The sequence below is a fragment of the Tenebrio molitor genome, chromosome 2 (assembly GCF_963966145.1).
Source record: "Tenebrio molitor chromosome 2, icTenMoli1.1, whole genome shotgun sequence".
Classification (NCBI taxonomy): domain Eukaryota; kingdom Metazoa; phylum Arthropoda; class Insecta; order Coleoptera; family Tenebrionidae; genus Tenebrio; species Tenebrio molitor.
In genome coordinates, this window is record NC_091047.1 from 22,723,164 (window position 1) to 22,749,911 (window position 26,748).

Genomic DNA, 26,748 nt, shown 5'->3' on the forward strand with positions numbered 1-26,748 from the left:
GTTAAGACGAAGACACCGTCACGAATGCAACAGATGCACGCCGACCACCATCAATAATAAAATTTCAGTGGTCGGTTTGGTTTTTTTCGTAGCAGGCAAAACGTCGCTTCCTATTTATTAGACAATAATGTTCAGTCGTGATGTATTAAGCCGTGGCCATTAAAACCATTAACAGACGGAACGGCGAAGAATCCGAGAAACATTCTTGCAGGAACCAGACAGATGGGTGGATGGGATGATGTGGTGCCTTGAAAACGCCCCACTCTTACCTTGAGTAATTACCGAGGTGATTACCCCAACTGAGAGCTTCTTCACCGCAATTACCTTATTACGAACCGGTTACTGCAACTATTGCATGTGCCATATCGAAAGAACTTTTTTCAGTTTAATTGTGGCCGTTTCGAGGGCGGAATGGAAATTTGCACAGACTGGAAAGGAGATGGAAACGTCGACGTTATAAATTCAGTCGAGACGGAATAAAGGGACTCAGTTAAAATAATGACTATTCTATGCATTGACTTTCCCACAATGCCTCTCTGACGTGGAAATACGGTGGCAGAGAATGCACACTGTGCCACCGCTCTGTATCAGTTTCCTTTGGTCTGGTTCTCTCAATACGATCTGCCGCTTTTGCATTTGAAAGCGAGGAGAGTCAACCCCTGCGTACACAACGCGGAGATATTTAACTTCCGTTTTATTTATTTCGATGAGGGCGTGATTAAAGGGCCACCGAGGCTTTCTTTAAATAAATACAAACTTCAAGAGAAATCCGGGGTCGCCTAAAAGTTCCACAAAGATACCTTTGATTAAGACAAAACAAAATACAAAGAAAAATAATTGAAGTCTCATTATTATATTATAACAGGGTGGTACGGCATCGAGGCCGGATTTGTTTATCATTGAGGACATTTCCGATTTTTTTTTTCTACGTGACCACTTTTCAAGCGGTTTTCCCCGAAGGTCACCCATCCAAACACTGACTGCGGCTGACTTTGCTTAACTTCACCGTTCGAATGATGATAGTGCTTTCACAGCAGTGGAGCCGCCGTATCATCATTAGAATGTTGTTGTTAAAATGAAAATATACAAACAATGTGTCTAAATTACAGCCAAAAGATTGCACAATAATTTATAATGCGCAGTGAGAAATTGGGAATGTCAAATTCGTTGCTACTGCCATATGGCGTTTGCAATAAATAAACATTATGGAAATTAATACTTCTACATATTGTGTAGGCACTGGATTAAGCATTAGAGCACAAAAAAAATTTAACGAGATTTATTCCAATTTAAAAAGTAAAAAGCTGACCTAAGAAGGAAACATTCTCACTTGGGGGTCCAGTTTGCACAAACTTGTAACAATAGATGGAAGTTTTAGATATAGGTATGTAAATATTAGTTGCTAGTGGATTATATTGCACGAGAAATTAATTCATAAATTACATAAAAGATATGGCATCATTTAAAAACATTCTATTTTCCCAATAATCTGCGTACCTATAGCCTATACATATTTCTTTTTTTTTGTCTATAAAAATAAGAAGGAACAATCAAGACCATGTTGCCAAGTGTTATTTGAGGTAAAACCGACATAAAATCACATCTTGGAAATGCTGGAAATAATAAAGTAAATATGTAAATGCAAACCTGATGAAGTGATCACAGTTATTCAGAATAATTATATGTACCACTGGCTAGCAAAAAACAAAAGGTCAAAATCTTTTTTAGTATTTAAAATTAATGCGATCAAAGCTACACCTTTTGACCTCCCATATCTTCAAATCTAATACCGGGATATCAAAAATTATCTTGATCAAGGGTGGTTATGATGAGATAGATAGTCCATTCAAAAATCAAAAACCACCACCTGTTGCTTTAGGTTGGTAAAATTTAAAAAACCCTAGGTAGATATTTTTTCATACTATGTTGGTAACTATAAATTATGACATTTATTTGATTCAAAATAAAATTCAATTGCTTTGAATTTCGTTCACATTGTTTTATTAGCAGCACGTTTCATTTATTTATTGATTCTTATTATTTTTACTTAAACATGCCCAGAAAAACAAGACATTTAATAAACACTTAACCTCAAAATTACAAATTACAATTCTCACCAAATTTTACAGTAAACAGCGTTGCCGATAGTAATTATCGAGGAAAATGCGACGTTGGTGGTTTTTTGATTTTTGAATGGACTTTACATTATCTGTTTTTTCGTTGACACTTCCACTTAAACCATCATTTAAAAACCGTTTGGTGTTACAATAACACGAAAGCTTCACTTAAACTGCTTCCACGGACAGTTTAAAATCCATGACCACCTTTGACCAAGATAATTTTTGATATCCCGGCAGAATTAATTCATAATCTTCTAACATGAGTTGACATTGCCCCATTGAGGTCTTCACCCAAAATATAAATTGTACAGAATAAAATCATTAACAAAATGTTCACCAGACAGGTCTTGTTTCAATCTAGGGAAAAATTGAGAAATCTACGTCAGCTATCGTGCATTTTTGGCTGGCCGCATGTGTACTTAATTACTGTTAGTGCACTTTTCATAATGAAATTATTTGTGACGGCTAGGCATGTACCTACAACCGATTCTGCATAAAACCTAATTAATTTACGACTTTTGTATTAAACACAGAAATGAAAAATACTTCAGGAATCAGATTTATAGGAAAAAGATATTCTTTCATGAAGATGATAAATAACTATACCTATGTAACAGGAGCTTTTTATTCTAAGATAAGTGATAAAATCACTTGAAACGCAAAAAAAACAGTACATATATGAAATGTTTTACAAGAAGCTTTAAATCGGTTTCGAACGTGATAACGTCGAAAATTTTTCGACGTACCTACTTATCGCAGCTAGGAAACTACAAATATAATTTAAAAAATGCAATATTAAATTCTGTTACTCTTGTCTACAGAGATTCCTTAGATTACAGATCCATCTGAAAAACAGAAAATAAATAATTTCGACCAAGGACATTACGGAGAATCCTGTAAATAATCCAAACAAGCCTCCACAGCTAGCCCAAAAATCAGTATTGCTAAACAGTGCATCTCTTTCTAACACTAGAAAATTACCATCCCTAAAGCGCATATTTAATTGTGTAAAGTAATATTCATTAGACGAAGTGTTATTTTCCATATTCTGACTAATCTCTGTATTGTATGTTATCGATGTACAAGATGGGAGACAATCACAAGATCCATTTTGGTTAAAAACATCACCTCTTGACATTTTGAATTCCAGGTCCAGACGTGTCAATTCCTCTAAAAACATTAAAATAAAATGGAACTGTAAATACAAGCTCATTCACGTAGCCCTTTCATTAGAAACTTTTTGATTTCCCAAAATAATCGACTGCTTCAAGCTTAAATAAAATATTTTTCAAAATGGCGACACTTCCGGAAATACTCGAAATCGACGCCGTCTTTGTTTCTTTAAATGTAAAGGCGCCATTTTGATTTCAAATTTAGATTCTACGTTAAATTTTGAGTTTAGAACGTCCTTTTGTCAACACTTATTTGTCATCGTTTTTGACCTATGTCTTCTTTTTGACAAAAAAGCGGTGTTGCAGGGCTTCATTAAAAAATGTATAACTCCTGAACCACTGGAAAGAAATAAGTGATTTTTTTCTGTCGAATTCTTAAAGGTTTAGCCGATCTTTTGCGGTACTAGATACATTTTTCTTATGTGTCATACGCCTACTACAATTTCTGACACTAGACATAAACGTAGAATTTAATTTTAAGGCAACTTTTATTAACATTGTGTATGCCTATTTCCAGCCGATTTGGCGTAATTTCTCAGGCCCGGTCCACATTAAGTCGGATAATCCTACTACTGTAATACGATTTTGGGAAATCAGAAAGTTTCTAACGAACAGTCTACGTGAATCACCCTGTATACTAAAAGAATAAACAAAACATTTATACAAATTCTTGGACTGTCTTTATAAGCATTATTGACGGTAGAAGGAACAAACTTGGAAACATTCAGAAAACAGAAATTTAAACGAAAAATGAGTTATAAATGTTTTGTTCGCATTTTTTCTAGTACAGTACTCTAGCAACCACGCACCCGCAGCTCTTTTCACACAGAATTCTTCTTGGTAGAATCCACACATTTTTGTCGATGATTCGTCTACAATTGATCTTATTAATTAAATTATTATCGTCGTTGAAAAAACATACGAGGCATGTAAAAAGACACGCAGCCACATTTGTTCAATGTGTAGTTGGCAAGACACTCAATTTCGCAGTTCCGCTGTGTATATATTTTATAATATTTTAAGGAACGCTCATTAGAGAACAAACAGTTTCTAGCGTGAGGATCGTACTCCTTCAGCTTTGAGGAAGTCGTTGATACGTCAGGTCTTATCCAAAGGCTGTAAGTTTGATGATGTGCTGCTAGAATGTATCGAGTTAACACTGTTGGAATCTCTGCAGGATGATGTAATATGATTTTGAATCCTTGTTCAGCATCACAGTTATAATCAATATCGTCCTTGTGCGTGCCAAAACGAAAATAGAACATTTTTCTAACACTAGTAACCCTCAAAGGGAACACCTTTTCTGTCGTGTCGTCATAGTTGTCGTCAACACTCCAATGTTTACTTTTTTCGGATTCCACACGATATTTTGAAAGATAACTGAAAATTTGAGGAGATAAATTGTTGGTGTAAAATGTTGACATACTGAAGAAAATGACTACTCGGACGATTTTGGATTGGTCTCTTGTACAAAGTCCCAAATCAAAAACTTACGTAACATTGGTAAATAATTCACTTTGATGCAACATGTTAAATGAAAAGCAAAGACCACCATCCGTAATAATTGGTGCAAATCTTGTTTCGTGTTTCTTATTCACTAGCCATAAGTCTGGTGATGCTCCAAGAATATCTCTTACTGATGTAGCATGCTGACAAAAAAAATTAAAGTAACGAAAAACACACGTTTTTCTTCTCACCGTAATAAAAAATTCAAACCCATCAGAATCTACAAGACGATTACTAAAATACCGTTGAGTATGAGCCCTCGGACAATGTGCATAAACAGACTCAAACTGATCCCATCTGAAATATTCCCCTCAATTCCAAAAAAAAGTTTTCAAATTTTTGTTACTCACTCTATCCCAGTAATGTTAGAGAGTCTGCTTTCCTGGTAAGTATAATTATATGATCTTCTCTTGACTTGGTTTTCGGGACACACCGTGACGGCAGGAAATGGTACCTCCCACAAGGGCTTAGACGTAAAACTGATGAAGATAGGATTCGTTTTCCATCTTTTGAAAGTCAAATAAATTAAGCTTCCGCAAGTGTACATGCAGACGCAGAGCACGGTAAACCAAAATAATCTGGAAATCTAACTGTTTATTTTGTGTGAACAGTGTGGAAACACCACCGTTCGATGAAGCATCTTTCACGTTCCACCAAATATTTGAAACCGTGTATGCCAGTGTTGTTCGAAAACTCCGAAAAGTAGTAATAAATTGATTTTAAAAAACCAATTCGTTGTTTGGGCAACGTTTCTCGTTCATCGTTCTTAGATTCATTTTCTTTTGCTAAACACATCTTTCATTTGATTTTAAAAGTAAAAAGTAATTTGACATGAGCACTTAAAGATTTCAAGAGTGAATTACAAAACACGGTCGGAAACGCATTCACAACTACTGAAAAATCCACTCCATGGTAATGTTATAATCCTGGCGCACCTAAAAATTCTAATTTTCAATTGTCCTAATTAATTTATCGATTCATAAGTAAATTAAAAAAAATGTTATTCTCTTTTTAGTATCGTGCGTTCATTTAAATGTATCCTCAAAGTTGGCGTTAAAGAGTCGATTGTGAACTATACATATTACGGATCACGGATCAGCTGTTTAAATCTTACGTTTTTACACGAGTGGTGTCTTCACAATGGACTCTTCAACGCCAACTTTAAAGATAAATTTAAATGAACGCACGATATTATTTTACCGAGGATGCTATTTATTAATTATGTAGAGGATAACATGAAAAAAAGGACATTATCCCAGCGGCGTTATTTCTCATGTGAATAATTTCACTTTTTTAATTATATTATTATATTTTTATATTTATGTCGCTTAAAAAAAAAGAACACGAGAAACAAAACTGTTAAAAAAAAAACAATAAAAAGAGATGTTAATTTATCCTATTTTTCATTTTTAACCTCTCAAATGACAGTTTAACAGTGGATTTTTTTGCTTATTTAATGAATTATTTTTAAGTTATTGATTTTTTTTTCTCGAAAACTTTCTCATCAAAGTCTACACTTTTTTACATCACTATACAGTCTGATTTTGAATGTCGTGCAGATATTTTAACCTGAGGTAGTGCGTGTTAAAAGAAGGCAAAATAACTCAACTTGATTTATACAGGGTGTTTCCGAAGTTGAGGCGTTCCTTTTAACATGTGATAGTATGCGTTGTTCTAAAGAGTTTTAGCTAAAATCACTTTAGCAAAACGTGTACGGCAATGAAGATACAATAAGTTAAGTTTTTTGAAAATTTTGAAACTGTTTCTGCTCAAATTTGCGCTGATTTGTTAGAAATTAGAACTGACAAAAAAAAATCAAATGAGCATGGACGTTAGTCAAAAATACTGTCAGCGTTGTCACCTAATTAGTCGGAATGGCTTTATCATTACGAAAATAATGAGCTCATAGATATGTTGCTAATGTATATGGGCAATGTTATCACGTTATCAGAATGCAGCTGCGGCGTCCAGAGAGTACGCAGAACGATTTCCAGAAAGACACCATCCTGAGCCCCGTCAGTTATTAATTTAGTACAGCGGAAAATAGACAGGACCGGACTCAAAATTTTAGAAAACAATAAAAATATACAATCAATTATCTCCGTTAATACAAACATTTTACTGAGAAGATTTACGTTAAAATTCTTAAGAATAATGTATAGTACCTCGTGTTACAAGGAACGCCTCAACTTCGAAAACACCCTGTATAAATGCAAATGGTTTACAAAAAAATCAAAGGAACAGTTTGTTTGGGAACCGCTGAAAATTTTCAAATTTGGCTGGTAGTTTTGACGTACGACTAACCTAAAATGTCAGTTTTTCTGTCATTCGAGGTAATGCTTGGTTTTTATCGTAAATTTTTTTCGAGTTTCATCATGAAATCTCTGATAAAATTTGTAGAGTGATGATAAAACAGTGCCTGCAACTTATTCAGAAAACAACAAAGCAAAAAGACTGTAATTCTGAGTAGAAGAATAAAATGAAACATCAAGGAATTTGCTCAAAATACCTGCCAACATTTGCAATGCAAGTTTCATCACGACGTGCCCAGCAAAGCCGTTCAGAAGGCCTCCATTTCCTAAGCGGCATTTTTAACTCGCAGCCAAACTTGGCCAAACGATACTTCGTTCAGCGAGAGAGTGGGAGATTTTAAATTGTAGGCCTGCAACCCAACGCTACAAAATGCATTAGAATACCTACATTAATAGAGCATAATTTCAGGGCAAAAATGTTACTGCTTGAAGGATATATTTCAAATTTTACGTGCGCTAGGTACTAAAATTAGTATATACCACTCTACTAGGTACCGAGCGATCATTTAAAAAATAAATCGAATTTGCTTTGGAGCCTATGCTATAGCATGGGTTGCCATAGGTAACACGCCGACTCGATTTATTTTTTAATTGATCGCATCGTACTACTTTCTTTACATAGAATTTAGTGATTTTTATGTCAACCAATCTCTCGCTGGACAAACTATACAAACTGAGAAACTCCCACGTGATTTGCAAGACGCTGAGTACTTGTTCGTGGTTGATTTTCAATTTCGTGAATAATTTTTTCTTCTGCAACTAAAATACAACCTTCTCGTTGGCGGCCAAAATTCATTTCGAAATCGCGAAGATACTGCACAACATTTACAACATTGCATTGGGCAGTATCCTTTTACCGCAGATTTGCTGTGCAGCTCTGAATGTCCACCGACTTGGGTATGACACATGACTTGACGACCCCAACGAAAGTTAAATGCATCCAGTAATACATTATTCAGTGATACCTTTATTTACTGTGAAATCTGGACACTCCTGGCATTATTGACAATCACTTGACAGTTCCTTTTTGTATAATCCTGAAATAATTTTTGTAAATAAAAATGCGCTCCAATGTTTCTTAAATAGAAAGAAATATTGTCGATTACTGCAATTTTTAAATTTTTATAATTGAGACTTTTGTGAGGGATGTCCAAACCATACAAAAGTTTAAAATAATTCATGTTTTTGAATCAAATTATGAATGAAAAACGCATTGCTGGCTGTATTTTTAAATTTCGTTAGGGTCGGAAATTTATGAGAATCAGTCTGTATATCAAAACTGGCTTTCTGCAGATTGGTGAAAGCCATTTGTGATTTAAATTGAGGTTAAGATTGAGGTTCTTGTCAAAGTGATTTAATTTTGAATTGAAAGACAACAAAAATTTGATAATAAGCATTAGTTTTTTAAAATCCTATTTAATAGAATACAATAATAATAACAATTAGTTGTTTTTAATTAGTTACTTGATACACTATTACTTGATAGTAATATCCGTAATAGTGTATGTACTCCGGCAAAATTGTGGTGCCGCCGGGTGGTGGAGGGTTAAGAGAAAAATAATGAGTTGTTTTTAATTAGTTACTTTCATATCGTTCTGTAAGTTATGGAGTACCCCAAGTTCAGTTTTAGGTCCATTGTTATTTAATTTACTACATATTTATAAAAACGATTTATTTTCCTCCGTAGGTTGGAAAATTATTTTCAAATTCTATTAAGACAGCAATAAAAATCATGCATTGTTGTAAAAAAAATAAATAATTGCTTTAAAATTATGTATGTATCTTTGCAGTGCAATTTTTTTAACAATATAAGGTGAAATCAAAATTTTTTAGTATTGTAGTAAAGTGAAATTAAAATGTTTTAAAATGATATATCATTCGACCCCTGTTCCCTATAATGTCTCGCAAGAGGGTGGCCACCCTGGCCAAGAGTATGAAGTTGCGCTGCTGAGTTTGCTCGATTTCAAAATTGACAAATTACGACATCTGTAGGTTTCATATAATATGTATATGATAATCCGGAGGGACACTTAGTTACAATATACAGGGTTATGATAAAATAACGCACAAAATTCATAAAACACAGTATTAATTTTTGAAAAAAATGCAAAAACTCGTCAAACATTTTTTTAAATTCTGTCTTAACGTACATACATATACATATAAAAAAAAATTGGGTCAAATTTGTCAAAGTTATGACGTCATTAATATTTTTTCCAAATGGGAGGCTACAATTCCGATTAGATTATTTGATAGAGCTTATTTTTCTGGATTATAAAAATCTAGTATAAGTACGGATTACATAAAAAAAACAAATTAATAAAAAACGAAATAAATTTGATTTTAATAATATGTAACTAATTAAACAATACTTTAAAGCAAGAATTTATTCTAAAAACTGTTTGACATGTTTTTGCATTTTTTTCAAAAATTAATACTGTACGTTTTCGGAATTTTGTGCTTTACTTTATCATAACCTGCATAGACTGCGATTTTTGAATAAAAATTCAAATAAAACAATTGCTTAAAAAAACAATTTTTTTTTCAAAAAATAAAAAATACGCCAAAACGCCTGGAAATAGGCATACACAATGTTAATAAAAGTGGCCTTAAAATTAAATTTTACATTCATATCTAATATCAGAAATGGTAGTTGCTATTTGAAAAAATTTTTTGATAATCAAATTTGAAAAAATTGCAGTAGGCATATGAAACATAAAAAAAATGTCACTGGTAGCGTAGAAGATCGGCCAAACCTTTAAGAATTCAATAAAAAAAAAACAGTTTTGTATTTTCAATGGTTCAAAAGTAATAAATTTTTTAATGAAGCCCTGCAACCCTGCTTTTTTACGAAAAAGATGACATTGGTCAAAAACGATGACAGATAAGTATGTATTCACAAAAGGACATCCTAAACTTAAAATTTAACATAGAATCAAAATTTGAAATCAAAATGGGGCCTTTCCATTTAAAAAAATGGCGTCGATTTCCGATATTTCCGGAAGTGTCGCCATTTTGAATATATTTTATTTGAACTTGGAGTAGTCCATTATAGTCGGCTACCAATTTTAATATTCATACGATTTTGGGAAATCGGAAAGTTTCTGACGAACGGGTTACGTGAATCACCCTGTACATTGTGTTCCAGTTTCCTTATAAATAGGTATGTTATTTGGAAAGAAAAACTCCTTATTAACGAGTGCAAAATCTTCTTGTAAATGAATGCATAAAGAAAGCCTAAGTAACTGTCTATAAAATTAAATCACCAATAGAAATAAACTAGGCCAAAATGAATAGGGAATTCCACAATTTTTCTTGGAAAGCAAAATAATTGCCTCAATCCTCCTACGTAATCTTAAACACTGGATAAATTTAAAATGTTACAGGTACTTGAAACATTACATTTAATGTGTATATACACTTCTGGACAAAATTAAGGGACCACCAATAAAAATTAAAATTACTTGATGAAAATTTCATTAATCTTAATAAAATTCACACACATCATAGGTAAGTGTATTTTACATTATGTATGGTATGTACGTCAAAAAAATATACAAATTCAACTTAATCTAGCTAAAAAACTAAAAACAGTCAAAATTTCTAAAAACAATAAATTAAGAAATTTAATTTTTAAAATACATTAACGTAAACTAATAACTTGTGTTCTGTTATGGTATTTGATACCACTCTTGTATAAGCAAGTTGGACAGCTCTTCAAGATTAATTGTAGGTACATGAACACTTCTAACTCGTCGGTTTATGTAATCCCATAGGTGCTCAATGGGATTTAGATCAGGGCTTTTCGCTGGCCATTCTAGACTGTCAATATTTGCATTTCTCAAAGCAATTATTACAATATGAGCAATGTGTTGTCTTGTGTTATCGTTCATAAAAATAAAATTAGGACCAACATTTTCAGCATATGGCTGTACATGAGGTACAATAATATCGTCCCTATATCGTGCTGCCGTCATTGAAACTTATTCCGCCCCATACCATCAAAGATCTTCCACCAAATTTATCAACTCTACGAATGTTGCACTGCACGTACCTCTCACCAGGTCTTCGCAAAACGAGAACACGACAATCGTTATTGGAAATTTGAAATCGGGACTCATTAGTGAATAGAACTGAGTCCCAGTATCTTTCATTCCATAACTGGTGGTTTAAAACATTTTCAACATCCTTCTTACAGTTTTTGTTGAAATTTCTTTTCGAGAATTTTTTAACTCCCGAGAGGTTACAAAACGCTTCCTTAAAGCCTGCAGTTCTATGTAGTGATCTTCCCTGGCGGTTGTTTTTCTTTTAGCACCTTGTCCTCTTCTTCTGTTAAAACTACCAGTGGTTCTATGTCTTGCAGCAGCTCTTTGTACCACAGATTTGTTGGTATTTAAAATTTGAGCAACTTCCCTCTGCGAATACCCGTCGCGGAGAAGAATAATGATTTAAGACACTTCCTCAATGCCGCCAAGGTATACTTTTGGTTTAATATGTGACGGAAAACAGATTTTGTACTTTTATATTGATAAAATCAATACTTTAGCACAGTAAAACAACTCAAAATGGTATCTCTAACAAGTATTTTTTTGTCGGCATTCGTTATTTTGAAAACAAGTTCTTTACCTTTGTTCATTTCTTCATGGCATACTACAAAAATAATACACTTAACTATGACGTGTGTGAATTTTGTTAAGATCAATGAGACTTTCATCAAGTAATTTTAATGTTTATTGCTGGTCCCTTAATTTTGTCCAGAAGTGTATTTATATTTCTAACACATTTCATTACAAATTTAAAACAACATTTATAAAAAATTCAAAAATGCAAAAATTCCCTATTCATTTTTGCCTAGTTTATTATAATAAGCAATGTGTACAATTTTAGTAGTACATATTATGTTTTCAAGCAGGGTTTGATTGAAACAACACAAAATTCGGATATCACAAAATTGTTCCAGTCGTTGGGCAAACTGCACGACTTTTTCGAAATCGCCTCCCATCCATTCTCCTTCTCGTTTCGGAGCCTATTGAATCTGGACCTGAAGTGAAAGCCCACGATTGTGGTCTCGAGGGAACAAAGGAGTTACCATAGGTGGGGTGTCGGATTGGAGAGCTCAATTGTACTTTAAACTGTTTAAAGCTCGGCTGCAGCTTGAATTGGGGCTGGCACGCATCGGGATAGAAACATTAAGGCACCTACAATGTAACGGCCCTCGTCCTAATCCCTCCTGATCCCGATCCATTTCTCCACCTTATTCTCGTCCTGTCGACGACGACCGTCTGCAAGAATTCCCCCTAGCTCTGAATTTATTTTATAATTATCGGGAAAAAAATCTCCCGCATTACGGGGGTAGTGTCTCAAGACCGCTTCGACAAAGAAATCACTTCTAAGTTAGTGCCTAAATATACGAGCAATATAAACGTTTTAAGACCGTCGTAAATTTGAACGCAACCGAGTATGGACGTGTCCGCGTGAGAGGGCGAAAGAATGGCGAAATGTCTTTGAACGGAATGACGAATGGAAAAGTTCGTTTCACCCCTCGAACGCATAAAACTTTTAAGCACGTTCTTTGGGGACCGTTTATCCGTTTCCCAACTTATTATATTTTTTCCTGATAGCGAGGCCGACCTCTGAACTTTATGTCGCCCCCAGAACCTAGACAGATCTGTTCATTTAAGTAGCCCGACGACTTTGATTAAACACCCCATCAAAGAATCTGATGTCTGTATTTTTACTGATTCTATGTAGGTATAAGGCATTCACGATCTTTTTGGGACCGAGTTGGCTATGACCATCTAGTAAGTTTGTTGGCAGTACCTCGGTGATAACTAAATTCCCTAAAGGAAATTGAAACTTTTTGTGTTAGGTTAGGTTGTTTTCAGTTTAGGGTTATATTTTCTGAATAGGTACATTGTTGCCGGATCTCTTAAATCTGGTCTGTCCTTTTTAAATTAAATTAAATCGTTTAATAGGAATTTTTTATCGTAATAAAATTATTTTGGCAATTTTGACTGCTCCTTTGACGTAAATTTAAACTATTTTTATACATTTAATAAATCATTTAGTTTCTTACGAATATTAAAATAATAAATCTGGCAATGCGGTGACAAGAAAATGTCGAACAGACACTGACAGAAAAAAAAAATTGCATCCGTTGCATCACTGAATCAGTTAGTCCAACATGAAAAGAAAAAATCATAGCCAACTCGGTCCCAAAAAGATCGTGAATGCCTAATATATCCACAGCAGTGTTTATTTTTCGACATGTTTCTGTGTTGATAAATTTAAAATACATACAGGGTGGAACAAAAGTATCAAATATTGGCTGCAACTTTTTAATTTGACAATTTATGAAAAAATGTTTAATATAAAAGTTGATTGGTGTATTATCCTGCATCATCTGGTCTTTCTAGTTTGTTCCTATCTTCTTTTGTTTCGCTGCTATGGCAACCCACTTTGGTTTTTTAAATAGCACTCATACATTTTTTGTGTGATTTTCAAACAAGCGTATCTTTCTGTATTCATAAATACAGTTTTGCCATTATGGGGAAAAAGAATAAAATTTAAAAAAAAGGTGTAAAAATTAACTTACTAAGTAATAAAATGCAATATCAAGAATGCCATGGAAATTTGACAATTTTTGTTGAACGTCATGCATGATGCATAAACCAAACAATTTTTATATTAAACATTTTTTAATTTGAAAAATTATGAAAAAATGTTTAATATAAAAAATGTTTGCTTTATTATCATGCATGACGTTCAAAAAAATTGTCAAATTTCCATGGCATTCTTGATATTGCATTTTATTACTTAGTAAGTTAATTTTTTTTTTTTTAATTTTATTCTTTTTCCCCATAATGGAAAAACTGTATTTACGAATACAGAAACATACGCTTGTTTGAAAATCACACAAAAAATGTATGGGTGCTATTTAAAAAACCAAAGTTGGTTGCCATAGCAGCGAAACAAAAGAAGATAGGAACAAACTAGAAAGACCAGATGATGCAGGATAATACACCAATCAACTTTTATATTAAACATTTTTTCATAAATTGTCAAATTAAAAAGTTACAGCCAATATTTGATACTTTTGTTCCACCCTGTATAATAGATATATATAATATAAATTTCTGCACGACTGTATATAATGAGCAACTTTACTTCCTGATTGTATGGAGTAAAGTGGCTGTTTTTTCCCCCTTGGGCAAAAAAACATAGGCAACTCAAGTTTTTAGTCAACTTTTTTTCCGAGGGTCCTACACCGACGGTAACAATCAGGCACTCTCGAGGTCCAGATACTATTTTTTGCACGACCCCAAAATTTGAATTGAAAAAAGCCGAAAGGTTAAAAATTATTATTAACTATCAGCATGATACTTAAACTTAACCTAACAGTTAAAAATAATTTACAAATTTTCGACTTTTTTCAATTTAAATTGTCGTGGAAAAAATAGTATCTATATGCACCTCTGGAGTGTATGATTTTTATTCTCAGTGCTTTGTACATAGAACCTCGGGGTACAAACGCACCTCGGACAAATGCACTTCACTCCCTCGGTGCAACATCTACTAAGTACATATTATGTATTTAACAAACTGTAAATGTAAAAGTGTTGCCTTAGTAACTTTTTTGTACAGTTACAAAAACATCAATTTTAGTGACAGAAAACGGTATTAAAAGTAACTTTTTTTAAGACGGTATCCACATTATGTTATTAGGAACAAAAATGAAGTTTTATGTGCTGAGGCTACTAATTTGGCTGTCTGACTTCGTTCGGCAGACAAACCAATTCCCAATTATAAAAAATGTGGTGTAGGGTAATTCGACTTATCCTTTTATTTAAAAGCAGATCTTACATACTTTGATGCTTACGAAAATTTAAATGAAAGTTAGTAATGATGACATTTTATCAATTTATTATAAAATAGTATTCGAAATATGTACAATAAATTTAATTTAAAATTTGATTCAAAATTTCACTAAAAGTAACAAAACAAACACCCTGTTTTCGAAATTAATGAAATTTATTTGTAGTCATGTAGGCTCGGTGGCCGCATGGCTGTCGGAGACAGTGCTCCGAGGTCGCGGTCCCGGCGCTAGTGGGTTCGAATCCCACCGAAGAGGGAGGATTTTTTCGAAGGAAGGAAACTCCGCCGGGCCATGGATGTGTGTGTATGTCTAGTAGGGGCTGACGGTAGGGTGGTGGAAGGAAGAGCGACACTCTCCCGACACCACCGCGAGGTCAGCAGGGTTCAAATCCCAGGCCGGATGGGCCTCCCATGGATGTTTGTGCTGTATTTCATGTTGTGTTGTCCAGAAAGAAAAAAGGAGAAGAGAGGGTGGGTGTGGGTGGCCGGGGAAAGTACCCCGGAGCCCCGCCGCACAAAGGAAAAAAGAGGAAAAAGCCGACCGCAAGGTACCTGATAGACCAGTACGGTGAAAAGGGAAAGGCAAAAAAAAAAAAAAAATATTTGTAGTCATTGAACTCTGGCATTTTTTAAACAAGACCACAACCAGAGCTACTTCTTGGTAGACTTTTTGGCGGAAACTTGGAACGCATCCCCCTTTAATTCACCCAGCTGACTCTCCAACTACAAGAAAACTGGCACTTCTTGCAATTACTGTCGGATTTTCCAACTACTGTTTTTAATCCTCAGATTTATAGTGCTGTACGTCTTGTCCTGATGGCCAGAATAAAACGTTGACCGTCTGATTAAAACTGGCAATAAATCCAAGATGATTATTCTTGCCGTGTCAGCCTATTCTGTGTAATTGTATTGAAAAGCCATAACGCTTTTTAAACATGCAACTAATAAATATAAATAAAAAGGGGAGAACTCTATTTTCTTCCCCACACGCTCTTAATATGCAAATCGGTCGCATTTCCCTAATAAAACAGCAGTATTTTCCAATATTGGAACAATTCCGCTGAACGAACATGACACTTTCTATGCTATTTTCATTCCTCCGAGTTATGATGACCCCTGCCTATTTCGTTCTTAAACGAAACATATGTGCAACACAGCATAATAAAAGCGTTTCCCTTTATTTATAGTGGCTTTGTGGACTAACGTGTACGTTTCGTTGGAAGAAAGGTGTGCACGCTCGTTTTAAACCAATCAAATCTGCCGGAAATTCTGTCATTACAGTTTGTTTTATCCAACGGGATGCCATTAAGAAATCAACGTGATAAAGAGTGCACGCCTACCTTTATAATCCGCCATTCCTGACAGCTGCTGGAAATTGGATTTTTTTTCAAATAGACCGATCGAGTAATTGACTTAATGGATCTAATCACTTCCACTTCATTGATTGGACGGATGGCTCGTCGACCGCCAGACTCATTCATAAGTCATTATGCTTTAGCGCACAAGTGTTAGAAAGTCAAAAGAAAAACGAAAGTCAACAACAACGTGACAAGGCGATCTCGGATTTATTGCACGTTCCAGTCTGACTCGTTGATAATGGGTTGTGTCACGACCAACTCTATCTCAACCAGAAAGGCAAACTGCGAACACCTCAACTTCTTGTTACACAGATTTAAATGTAAAGTGCTTCGAATTTGCTCCCGCGAAGCTTTTCCAGAAGCATCTCCACAACCCTTGTAATGAACTCAGATCGGGATTTTTAGCTGGCTTCATATTATAAGTATTATAATAATATCACTTTGGATTCAAGATCATCCTGCAAATAAACAAGCTAAACAACCTCTCAAATTTATTTGTTCATAATAAAATTGAGCCGTTGGTCGTGACATGCGAGGCATCGAGAACCATTATTTTTGACCTAATTGGAGGAGACCTTGGATCTCTCGAGCCGCGTCGTTGATCAGTTCACATCTAATTAACATGTCTGAGTGACATTTAAATTATAATCATAATAAATTCCTACACCTACCATTATCCTCTCTTAAAAACACATAATTCTCGTCCAGAGAGAATAGAAAACGATATTTTCTTCGATAATTATTGTTATTTGGCGTTTTCTTCTTGTAAGATAAGTCAAATCACCGTCACTTACGACATTTTTGAACTTTGCGGTGCCGACTGCGTTATGTCATCAGCGACGTGCCGTCCAGTGCCCAATGCCTACTCTTTAATTAAATACCCATATAGATTCAGGATGACGAAATTCGTCAAAAACATTAGAATGCAAACGGGCAAAAGCGCGGCGAAATTACAGAATTATTCAATTTTCAAACATAAATCTCGCAGGACCGACCACAACCGTCTTGTAAATTTAAATTACAATGCCTTATCTGTAATCGATCCTGTAGTAAATGACTATTTGTTGTGGTACTTATCTGTAAATCATGAATCCCGTATCTCGATTCGCATCAAGAATTCATCTCTACATTCATTTCGGTGTTATCTTGACACGGTTCTCTTCACCTATCCTCGACTTTGATTTCGAGAGCTTACCGCAAGCGTCTCCTCCAAGCCCGTTCTTTGTCGCGTTCGATTTTCCTTCGTAAAGTTTCACGCGCGTTTGTGCATCGCTGCTTCAAAGAAGCACTAACGAAGATAACTTATCGAAGAATGTGCTCCAAGAAACAACGACTCTAAAAGGAAGATATGAACTAAAACAATTACTAGAAGAGGCAGGTGCACTCCCATAAATTCCTGTGGGGAACCATTAGCGGGAGGAATGCGGATTATTTTAGCATCCCTTTCGAGTTTGAAGATTAACTAAAAATCAACATTTTTCTTCAGTGGTCGGCCGCGGAAAGGAAAGGGAAATTTTAAAAGCCGGCGCCTGCGATAAATAATTTTTAAAGTCACTGGTGTGGTCGGCATTCGGGTTCTATCGGGAGTAATAAAGCAAATTAATGGTCTGTTATCACGTAATTAGGTTAAAAATGATAGGAATTTTTCCGGTGGAAAGCTCTCGGTATGAAATTATCGAAGTGATCTTAGTCGGAGACCGTTTTACTCGATTAAAAGGTATTACTTGAAATTCGTTCTTTGTCGCCGGGCATTAAGATTAAAAAGCGAAGAACGCGATATGCTCATATGTTATTATAATGGCATTCCGGGGATTACCGAGCACGCCCTCTCGTACGAGAAACGACTTCTTGTGTAAAAAAATTATATGTGCAGCATTGCTGACGCGGATTTTTAATCCATATACAGGTACGCTCTGGAACTGTACAAGAATATGAAAAATTATGCGATCGATATCTTCTGACGTACTGCACTGCAGGTAAAGAACGAATGTAGAAACTGATATTTAATTTCTGCATATCTAATCAGAATTATAAAATTTAATAGGACTCGTACAGCCGTGGTATCACTATTTACAACGTTTTCTACAGTCCAAGAGAGATTGGCTCAGATTGTAATCTTACTGTTGACCAGTGTAGAAATAGAAATATTATTATTAAGAGATTGCACTCTCGTTTGCTGCCTTGTAAATGCTTCTGAGTATGAAACGAAATGATTAATGTAGGTCATTCTAACGCAGGAGCTGAATAAGAACTCTTTACAAACAAGTACATATCACCACTGCTTCGCTGTATTTCACTGCACAGTGATACAGTGCTGTTTTCAGGATTAATAAAAATAAATCGCGGTTTGTGCGCCATTGCTTGACAAACGTAAAAGTAAACCTAGGATTGATAGTTGTGTGTCTCGGTCTTCAATCTCTGGGCTTAGCACAAAAAGACTCTTAATAATATAATACCACCGGCGGTAAAAGATGAATCACCCTGTATAATACCGTGCGATCGAAAAAAAAAATTGAGTTGGCTGTGACCAAAAATTGAGATTTCAATTAACAGATGTCAATCTTAAAAGTTAGGTTAGTGATTTTGAGAACGTTGAAATCTTGATTATCATAAAGGAGAGTGAATCATGTGTGACCTGTCTCCCTTCGATTGTAAAGGAATTTCGTCACCTAGTCCAATGAAACAATGAGATTTAAAACTCCCGCGCCTTTGTTCAACGGTGAGCACAGCACCGTTCTGTGTTCTCTGGTGAGGATCACGTGCACCCGGATTGTTTACAGAGAGGTTATGTTTTTGGGGGCTCTTTTCTATTGTCTCTTTCTGAAGTCAAAAAGACAAAAAGCTACGCCGTAAATGACTGCAATACGATCGAATTTTGGTAAATATAAAATTGATCAATGAAATCAACAAACAAATATTGTTTCCAGGATGAAGATTATCTTTGTGCTAAAGGATCATACAGGAGAAGCTCCAATCGTATTCTTACAAGAACTACAATAAATGTTCGAAATGTCTTCCTTCAGCTTCCAAACATAATGCTTCATGTTTTCAAATTAATGACCTTCGCAAAGTAATTACTTGCATTAATTCGGGAATTGTACCAGGCCTGTTTTTGAATACGTTGTTTTTCAGGTATGGAAAAACAAAATAATCAAGGCAAGTTGTTGGTAAGTGCCTTGAAAGTCCGGAAACTTTTGTTGAAATTCCTCAAAAACTCAAGGTGTCGAATAGGACGATTCGCCGTTTCTGAAGTAACATTGCACAATGAAAAATTTTTGCTCTAAAGTGAACATACTGTAATAGCAAATTGTAATAGTCAATAATTAATAATGACAGTTCTCTATTGTAAAATGACATCTGATGACATTTGAATTAAATTTTTACGTGTTGCCAACTGAGGCGTATTAATTATGGCCCTCCCGATTTTTTTTATTTTCGATCGCAAGGTATAATCTACTATTGTATTTCTCCCTTTTTTTGTTTTGAAAAACTACATTAAATTCACATAAGTTGTATGTAGATAGATTAATTTAAAAATATTTTAATTTGATAAGTAATAATTTTCTTATAACAAAATGCCTCTAAAAGCAATTTTCATTATACATTGTGACCATATTCTGACTACATTATAGAACGCCCAACAGCTAAATCAGAGTAAGTTTGTCGAAAACGAATGTTTTCTCCCCCACATACAAGAAAAGAAAGGTCATAAATCACAAGTAAAACAAATATCTTAATTCCGTGCAGCGGCCATTAAAACAAAAACTTTGATTAATATTTCCCGACGTTGTTTTCGTGTAGTTTCCTTGCCGGGCACGGATTCCACCAAGATGTTCCCTGTCTTACCGACAGATGTTATTAATGATTTTCTCCGACGACGTTGTTGTCCGTAACGCCTAATTAACGTGACCATTTTGTCGTCCGACATAACTTCCGTTTCCGTTCTCGATTCGAAAATTCACATCACCGAAGGGAAAACCCACGAATCCGCTTTATTTTCGTAATTAAGAAAAAGTCGTCGAAACTGATTTTCCGGAAGTGCCATTGCCTTAATGCAATCGGCACAAAGAAGGGAAAATTTTTAATGAAATTCAAATAGCGCCCCCGTTTTAAAACCGACCAAATTGCGGTTTCTTAATTAAAACGATGCAATTAAAGTTAAGTTGTAAAATTCGTTGGCCTGAATTATCGTTCCGGTTTCCTTAATGCGCCCTCCCCGAACTCGCCACCCTCGATTGTTTCTGTTTGTCGGAATGAAGAGAAAAAAAATCGCGTAACCTTTCTTGAAATGTCGCAACTTTTCCCCAAGAAGGAAAATGTCAGTTGATTTACGACGGACAAGAAACGCAACTCCAAAGGGCTCTTTTGAGGTGTTCCGATAAATCGATAAGTTAAGCCGCGTTTTGCATGCGGGAGTGTCCCGAACGATAATTGATAGGAACATTTAAGAAAGTGGTGATTAGGTCGGAAATTTTCAGGGGAGAAATTAATGATGCCTTCAGGAACAGGGAAAGAAACAATTGCATGTCGAACAAAAGCGGACGGTGTGTCGACGGTGTCGTGATTTTCGGATAGATTTACGAGCTTCAGCCTCGATTTTCCCACCAAAAGCAAAGAGACGATTATTTCGTGATGATTTCGTCGATCCACTCCTCTAAACCAATAAAAACAAATCTTCGTAATGTCTTTATTACCATTCTCATCCGTATAACTTGCTTCCCACGAATTTAGGAATCTTAACAATCATGTAAGTGTATGGCATTTTCTATTTTTAGTTCTTCAGCAGGAAGAAACCTTGTACGAAATTTGTCTGATGGTAAATTCTGACAACTCATGAAGGTACTGTAACGAGCGAAGAATAATAGGGACGGTTCTAGAAAAGTCCTGAAACAGCACCTTCCCCTAACGACATTCGGCTTCAATGAGTAATGAGTAATAATCGACAGCGAAACGCCGAGGCCTACCTGGAATGTCCGCTACAGGGTCGGCATTGGGATAAAAAGGGAAACGATGTGCGTCAGAGGCTGTGTTAGTTAATTGGAGTGAGTTGTTACTGGGTTTTGTTTTATACAAATTTCTTTAAACTTGCGAACCCATAGTCAGAGTAAACGTTACAATAGGTATTACATATACGATAAGGTGATACTCATCTAATTTAATTAGGACTTCCAATATTTACGATCTTTTATCATATTAGAATGAATTGAACAGTCTTCCAATTAACACTTGAGTATAAAATATTCTAGTGATGCTTTTTTATATTTCCTTCACTTCCTTTCTCTTTTATACATTTCCGCCTGTACCGTATAATTTACTACACATTTATTTGACGAAAAAGAATTATGAATATAAGTATTCTGACATTTTTTACTTATAAAAAAATTTGTGTGATAATCACAACCGAAAAGAACCATCAAATTATTTGATACATAGAAGTATGCATGTTGTCAAAAAACAAAAATAAAATTATATGTCATTACACGATGAAAAGGTGTTTCTTTATTAAATGTTGAAAAGGTTCTCAGAACTGACTCCTGTTTGAAAAAACAACCAACATTTGATTTCTGGAAATAAACCATCATTGTTACGTCGCCGAAGCTTACAAGTTACTGTTATTAATATAATTACACAGTAGAATATCCCAACTTGCCGGGCGCATGATAAATGGAGGTAAATGTGAAAGTAACATTTAAAACATTATGTTTGAGTTCTTGTACCATTTAATAAATGAATGTATCAGATTTCAAACAGATAAAATTAAAGCAGGAAACAATTCGTTCTTGTAAAAGATCAGTTAATTTTATAATACATGTTATATTAGTGGTAAATAAAGTTTGGCGAACTGATCTACAAGCGATAGAATTTAATCCACTGGATTTTGCATGGTGTCGATAACAGTGAAACACGAATAACGCTCTCACAAATAACATAATAGCTATTTATGTAACCAGTTAGGAAATGCGTTATTTTGTGTAACGAGTGGAATATTTGCGGGACGAGCGCAGCGAGATCCCGCAAAATCACAGGAGTTACACAAAATTGCATTTCCTAACGTGTTACATACAAGATTTTTTCTAATTTTGTCAAAAAAAAAAGTTTCTGCAAACGTTAAACGCAGTAATGAATTTCATTAATAATAAATTATTATTGTGTTAAAATATCAAGTAGGTAAGTAGCCACGGTTATTTTGCTTAAAAACAAAAAAATATGGCAGTCTCAACTGGTGATACAATAAATTTTTCCTAACCAGTTAGGAAAGATTTTACTTTTCGTAACCAGTTACGAAAAGTGTGACATTTCCAAACGTCAATTAATTTTGAAAAGTGTCACTTTATATGTCAAAATTAGAAAAAAATATTTTATCTTCAAGTGGTCGAAACTGACGCCTTTGTGTATCTCCATAGAAACGGTTAAAGTGGCATTTTTTTGTGAGCGGAGTAGAAATAGGTACTTCAAATCCTAGGAGTAGAAGAAGTGTCCACAGGCGGCTCGACCGAGTCAAATGTAAGGTCATTTGAAGCATTTGTCACGGTTTATTTATCAATTACATGAAATGTTTAATAATTAAATTATCCTTATTAAAAAAGCCGCTAACAGAGCGAAATAACGAAATTATTATCTAATATTTAACCGGTTCCACTATGGTGTAACACAAGTCGCTCGGTGCATGGATGTCAGATGTCAAAACAAAAAATAGCAAGATGGCCGTTCGGGTTGTAAGTTGTAATCGTTTGCTATTCACCTCGACTTCGTCTCGGTCTCCTATCTCTGGGCATAGCACAAAAAGACTCACTTTTACTCTTAAAGGGGCTGTGAGGTCGTTGGGACACTTTTTATGAAAAAATTCTACGAAAAATGTCCATTCATGCGGTATATTCTTTTTTTTTTTGCTCCCAAATAAGCTGAGATATGAGCGTTTGAAGTCATCGCGGCGCCAGACTATGACGTCATAAGTGCCTACTCGGCCACCCGCACAAACATGCTGCTATGGAGTTTCTTGCAGTTCTACACAAAATTATCGCAAAAATGCCACGGTGTTGTGTATTTGGTTGTGATAACAATGAAAAATCAAAGAATATTCATTTTTTTTCATTTCCTAATAAAAATAAAAGTCCGAAAATATATAGGCAGTGGTTAAATAAAATTAAAAGGTCGAAATTTACTCCGTCCAAACATAGTCGAGTTTGTTCTTCTCATTTTAAAGAAAGTGATTATGAATACAGTGCTCTATTGAAAAAACAATTATTATCTGCTCACGGAAAGACTAAGTTATTTCTTAAAAAAGATGCCATCCCAACATTGCGATTACCTGGTAATAATGAAAATGAATCAAACAGACATTCTCTTTACCAAGAAAAGAAGAGCAGAAAGGAAATTGTAGACAATGCCATTGCCTCCACAAGTCAGCAACAGGTATATTCTTTTCATATTTTCTTACGTCTTCATTATAAATGTATCGTTCGTTATTTAGATTATTTTCGAAGAAATCGGATTTCACAATAGTACATTAGATTTGGAGGAAAACATAACAGATGTGGAGACAGGAATTGGTTTGCAGTGCGAGTTAGGCCAAGAAGTATTACGAAATATTAGTCATTTTATAAAAGATGAAGAGCTGGATATGAGCGATGAAGAAAAGTTTGATTGTGAGTTTGAGGCGCTTAGTGACGATGAATTAGATTCAGATTCCAGTGCAGATTCTGAAAATCCACCCTCTAATTGTGAAACTGGAAGTAAAAACAATAATAATACTATTTATTTAGTTCCTTTTAATCAACTTGCAAAATTATTCGATTTGTTGCGATGTTTTGACTGCGGAAGTACTTTCAAATTACAAAAGACTTGTTCCAGGGGGTCTATGTTGCTAGCCACTTTCTTATGTCAAAATAACCATTCTCTCACCTGGAAATCACAGTCCACGGAAAATTATTATTCCAGTGGAAATGTACAACTGTCTGCTGCGATGTATCTATGTGGCCTAAATTTTAGCAAATTTGAAACTTTATGCAAAACAGCTGGTATTCAGCTGTTCTCAAATCATACATATTATCGAATTATAAAAAACCTTGCCATTCCCTGCATAAAGCATACCTGGAACGTTCAAAGAAATGCACTGTTGGCAAATATAAAATCTAGTAACACTTGCGCTGTAGCTGGTGATGGTCAATTCGATTCTCCTGGTTTTTCCGCTAAATATGTAACATACTCACTAATGGATCTAGAGACCGACAAAATTTTAGATTTCATAGTTTTGCAAAGAGGACAGGTGGATGGAGAATTGGAAAAGCAAGCATGTGACCGACTACTATCAAAATTTGAGGCAAAAGGGGTAAAATTTAAACTTTTTCTTTCGGATAGACATATCGGCATTAGGTGTATGATGAAACAAAAATATTCACATATCGAACACCAATTTGATGTATGGCATCTTGCAAAGAGTTTAGTAAAAAGACTTAAAAGTGTAGACAAAAAAGCACCCTTGTTGGGGGCGTGGAGATCCAGTATTGTCAACCATTTGTGGTGGTCTGCTGCAACTTGCAACGGAGATGCGGAAGTATTGTTAGAAAAATTTAAATCTGTGTTGAATCACATTTCAAATGTTCATTCGTGGGAAGGGAATAAACATTTTCAAAAGTGTGACCATCCCCCTATCTCGGACAGCGAAAGCAGGGAAAAAATGTGGATATCTCCGGGATCTGCTGATTACAGATACCTAAAGGATGTTATAGAGGATAAAAGATGGTTGAAGGATTTGACCCATATCAATAAATACTGTCACACTGGCCTCCTAGAATGTTACCATAATGTACGGTTAAAATACTTACCAAAAAGAAGTCATTTCAGTTATGATGGAATGGTGGCTCGCGGAATACTTGCTGTATTAGATCATAATGCTAATGTAAAGAGATTAAAAATAAAAGAAAAACTGCAGTGGTCTAAAGCACAGAAGAAATGGATTTACAAAAAACTTCCTGCAGCCAAATCCAACGAGTGGCGCCAAAATTTACTTACAGAAATTCGCAGCTTCGTAAAACACAAAGATGTTTCATTTTCTACTGATAACGAAGATGAGTACTATGCGGAAGTTCCTGCAAATATTGCTCCAACTGAGCGTCCTTCTATGAGTGAAGCTCGACAGAAACATTTTTCACGATTCAATGTATAATTGAATAACTTTTAATAAAAATAATACATTTATTTTATTTGTTTCAACCATGAACAGTTTGTTCACAATTTATTGTGAATTTTTACATTTTTGTTTCGAGTTTACAATAAAACATGAAACATTGTAAATCTTTATTTATTTTATCATCAATATCTGAACACTCTAACACACGAAATAACACAGATTTATTCGAAAAGGGGCGACAAGGCTCTCCAAGTTCCAAAATCTCTTAAAAATAGTTTGACGTTTGTTTTGACAAGTATTTTAAAATTGCCAAAGACCGTTTACAAAGACAAAATTTTACAATTGGTGACAGCTGAGAACAATAAGAACATTAATTTGACGTTGTAAATTAGTACCTAAAAAGATTATTTTTAAAATTCAATCAAAATAATCAGGATCTTCGCCTTCTGCAGATTGAAATCCAACATAGGAATCATCCTCTTCACCATACTCTTCCCTGATTTTGGCAATAACACAGGCTGGTATAACTTTTCTCTTCTTTTTTCCCAAGGGGACCCAGGCATTTACCCAGTATACAAACTGTTTGTATGCGATGTGTCGCCATAATCTATTGCTTATTTTCTTCAAAGCCTCCCTTCTAGCAGCGTTATCTGCATGAAGCATCATTTGATAACGTGCTGCTTGCACGGTATCTTTATTTAAAATAACACTTTGAAAAGACTCATGGTGTGTAATGCAGGTTAAGCCACCTTTTAAATTCCTAACATTTTCTGATTCTGTGCAACAGTATGATTCATGTTCAGTTGTCATTTGTGGACAATGCCCACATGCACACCAATCGGTATTTCCGATTCTAGTGTCGGGAATTGTGCTGGTATCTTCTACGTTTTCGGCTAAATGTCTCCCATATTCAGAATAATTGGGTTCAAAGGCATATGGCGTTATTTTGTCTTTTTTATTCATTCTCACAATTATCACCACGCTCGACGATCACTTGTCACTTAAATAACTATAGAATAATGGCTTATGTTTATTTGATCAGTAACATTATTCAGTTGACAAGTAAAAAAATAAACATTTTTCAAGTAGAAAATTCAGTTTGATCAGTATGTTCTGTCCGGATAAAAATTAATCTTTGACTGATTTAAAAAAAAATGATATGTAGAAATACTATTTGATCAGATATTTTGTTCAATAATTAATTGCATTTCGATTCTTAAAAAAACTTAAGTTTCATAATAATTTATGATAAGTATTTTGATTCAATATGATTAA

At 34.8% G+C, this 26,748-nt stretch overlaps 1 protein-coding gene across 3 annotated transcripts in view; it reads right to left on the reverse strand.

The window, feature by feature from the left end:
- Positions 1-2,731: 2,731 nt before the first annotated feature.
- LOC138124959 (pickpocket protein 28-like) overlaps positions 2,732-26,748 on the reverse strand; it is a 45,142-nt gene continuing 21,125 nt past the window's right edge. The window contains exons 2-9 of one of the 3 annotated variants that reach the window (XM_069040163.1): positions 7,308-7,473; positions 5,424-5,733; positions 5,149-5,376; positions 4,990-5,095; positions 4,787-4,941; positions 4,215-4,672; positions 4,102-4,164; positions 2,732-3,290 (exon numbers count right to left, since the gene is read on the reverse strand). In XM_069040163.1, the coding sequence (XP_068896264.1) occupies positions 2,926-3,290; positions 4,102-4,164; positions 4,215-4,672; positions 4,787-4,941; positions 4,990-5,095; positions 5,149-5,376; positions 5,424-5,593 (1,545 nt within the window). In that variant the 5' untranslated portion in view covers positions 5,594-5,733; positions 7,308-7,473 and the 3' untranslated portion in view covers positions 2,732-2,925. Of the gene's footprint in view, positions 3,291-4,101; positions 4,165-4,214; positions 4,673-4,786; positions 4,942-4,989; positions 5,096-5,148; positions 5,377-5,423; positions 7,474-26,748 lie in introns of all 3 variants that reach the window. The other 2 variants (XM_069040164.1, XM_069040165.1) reach the window with 2 other exon arrangements.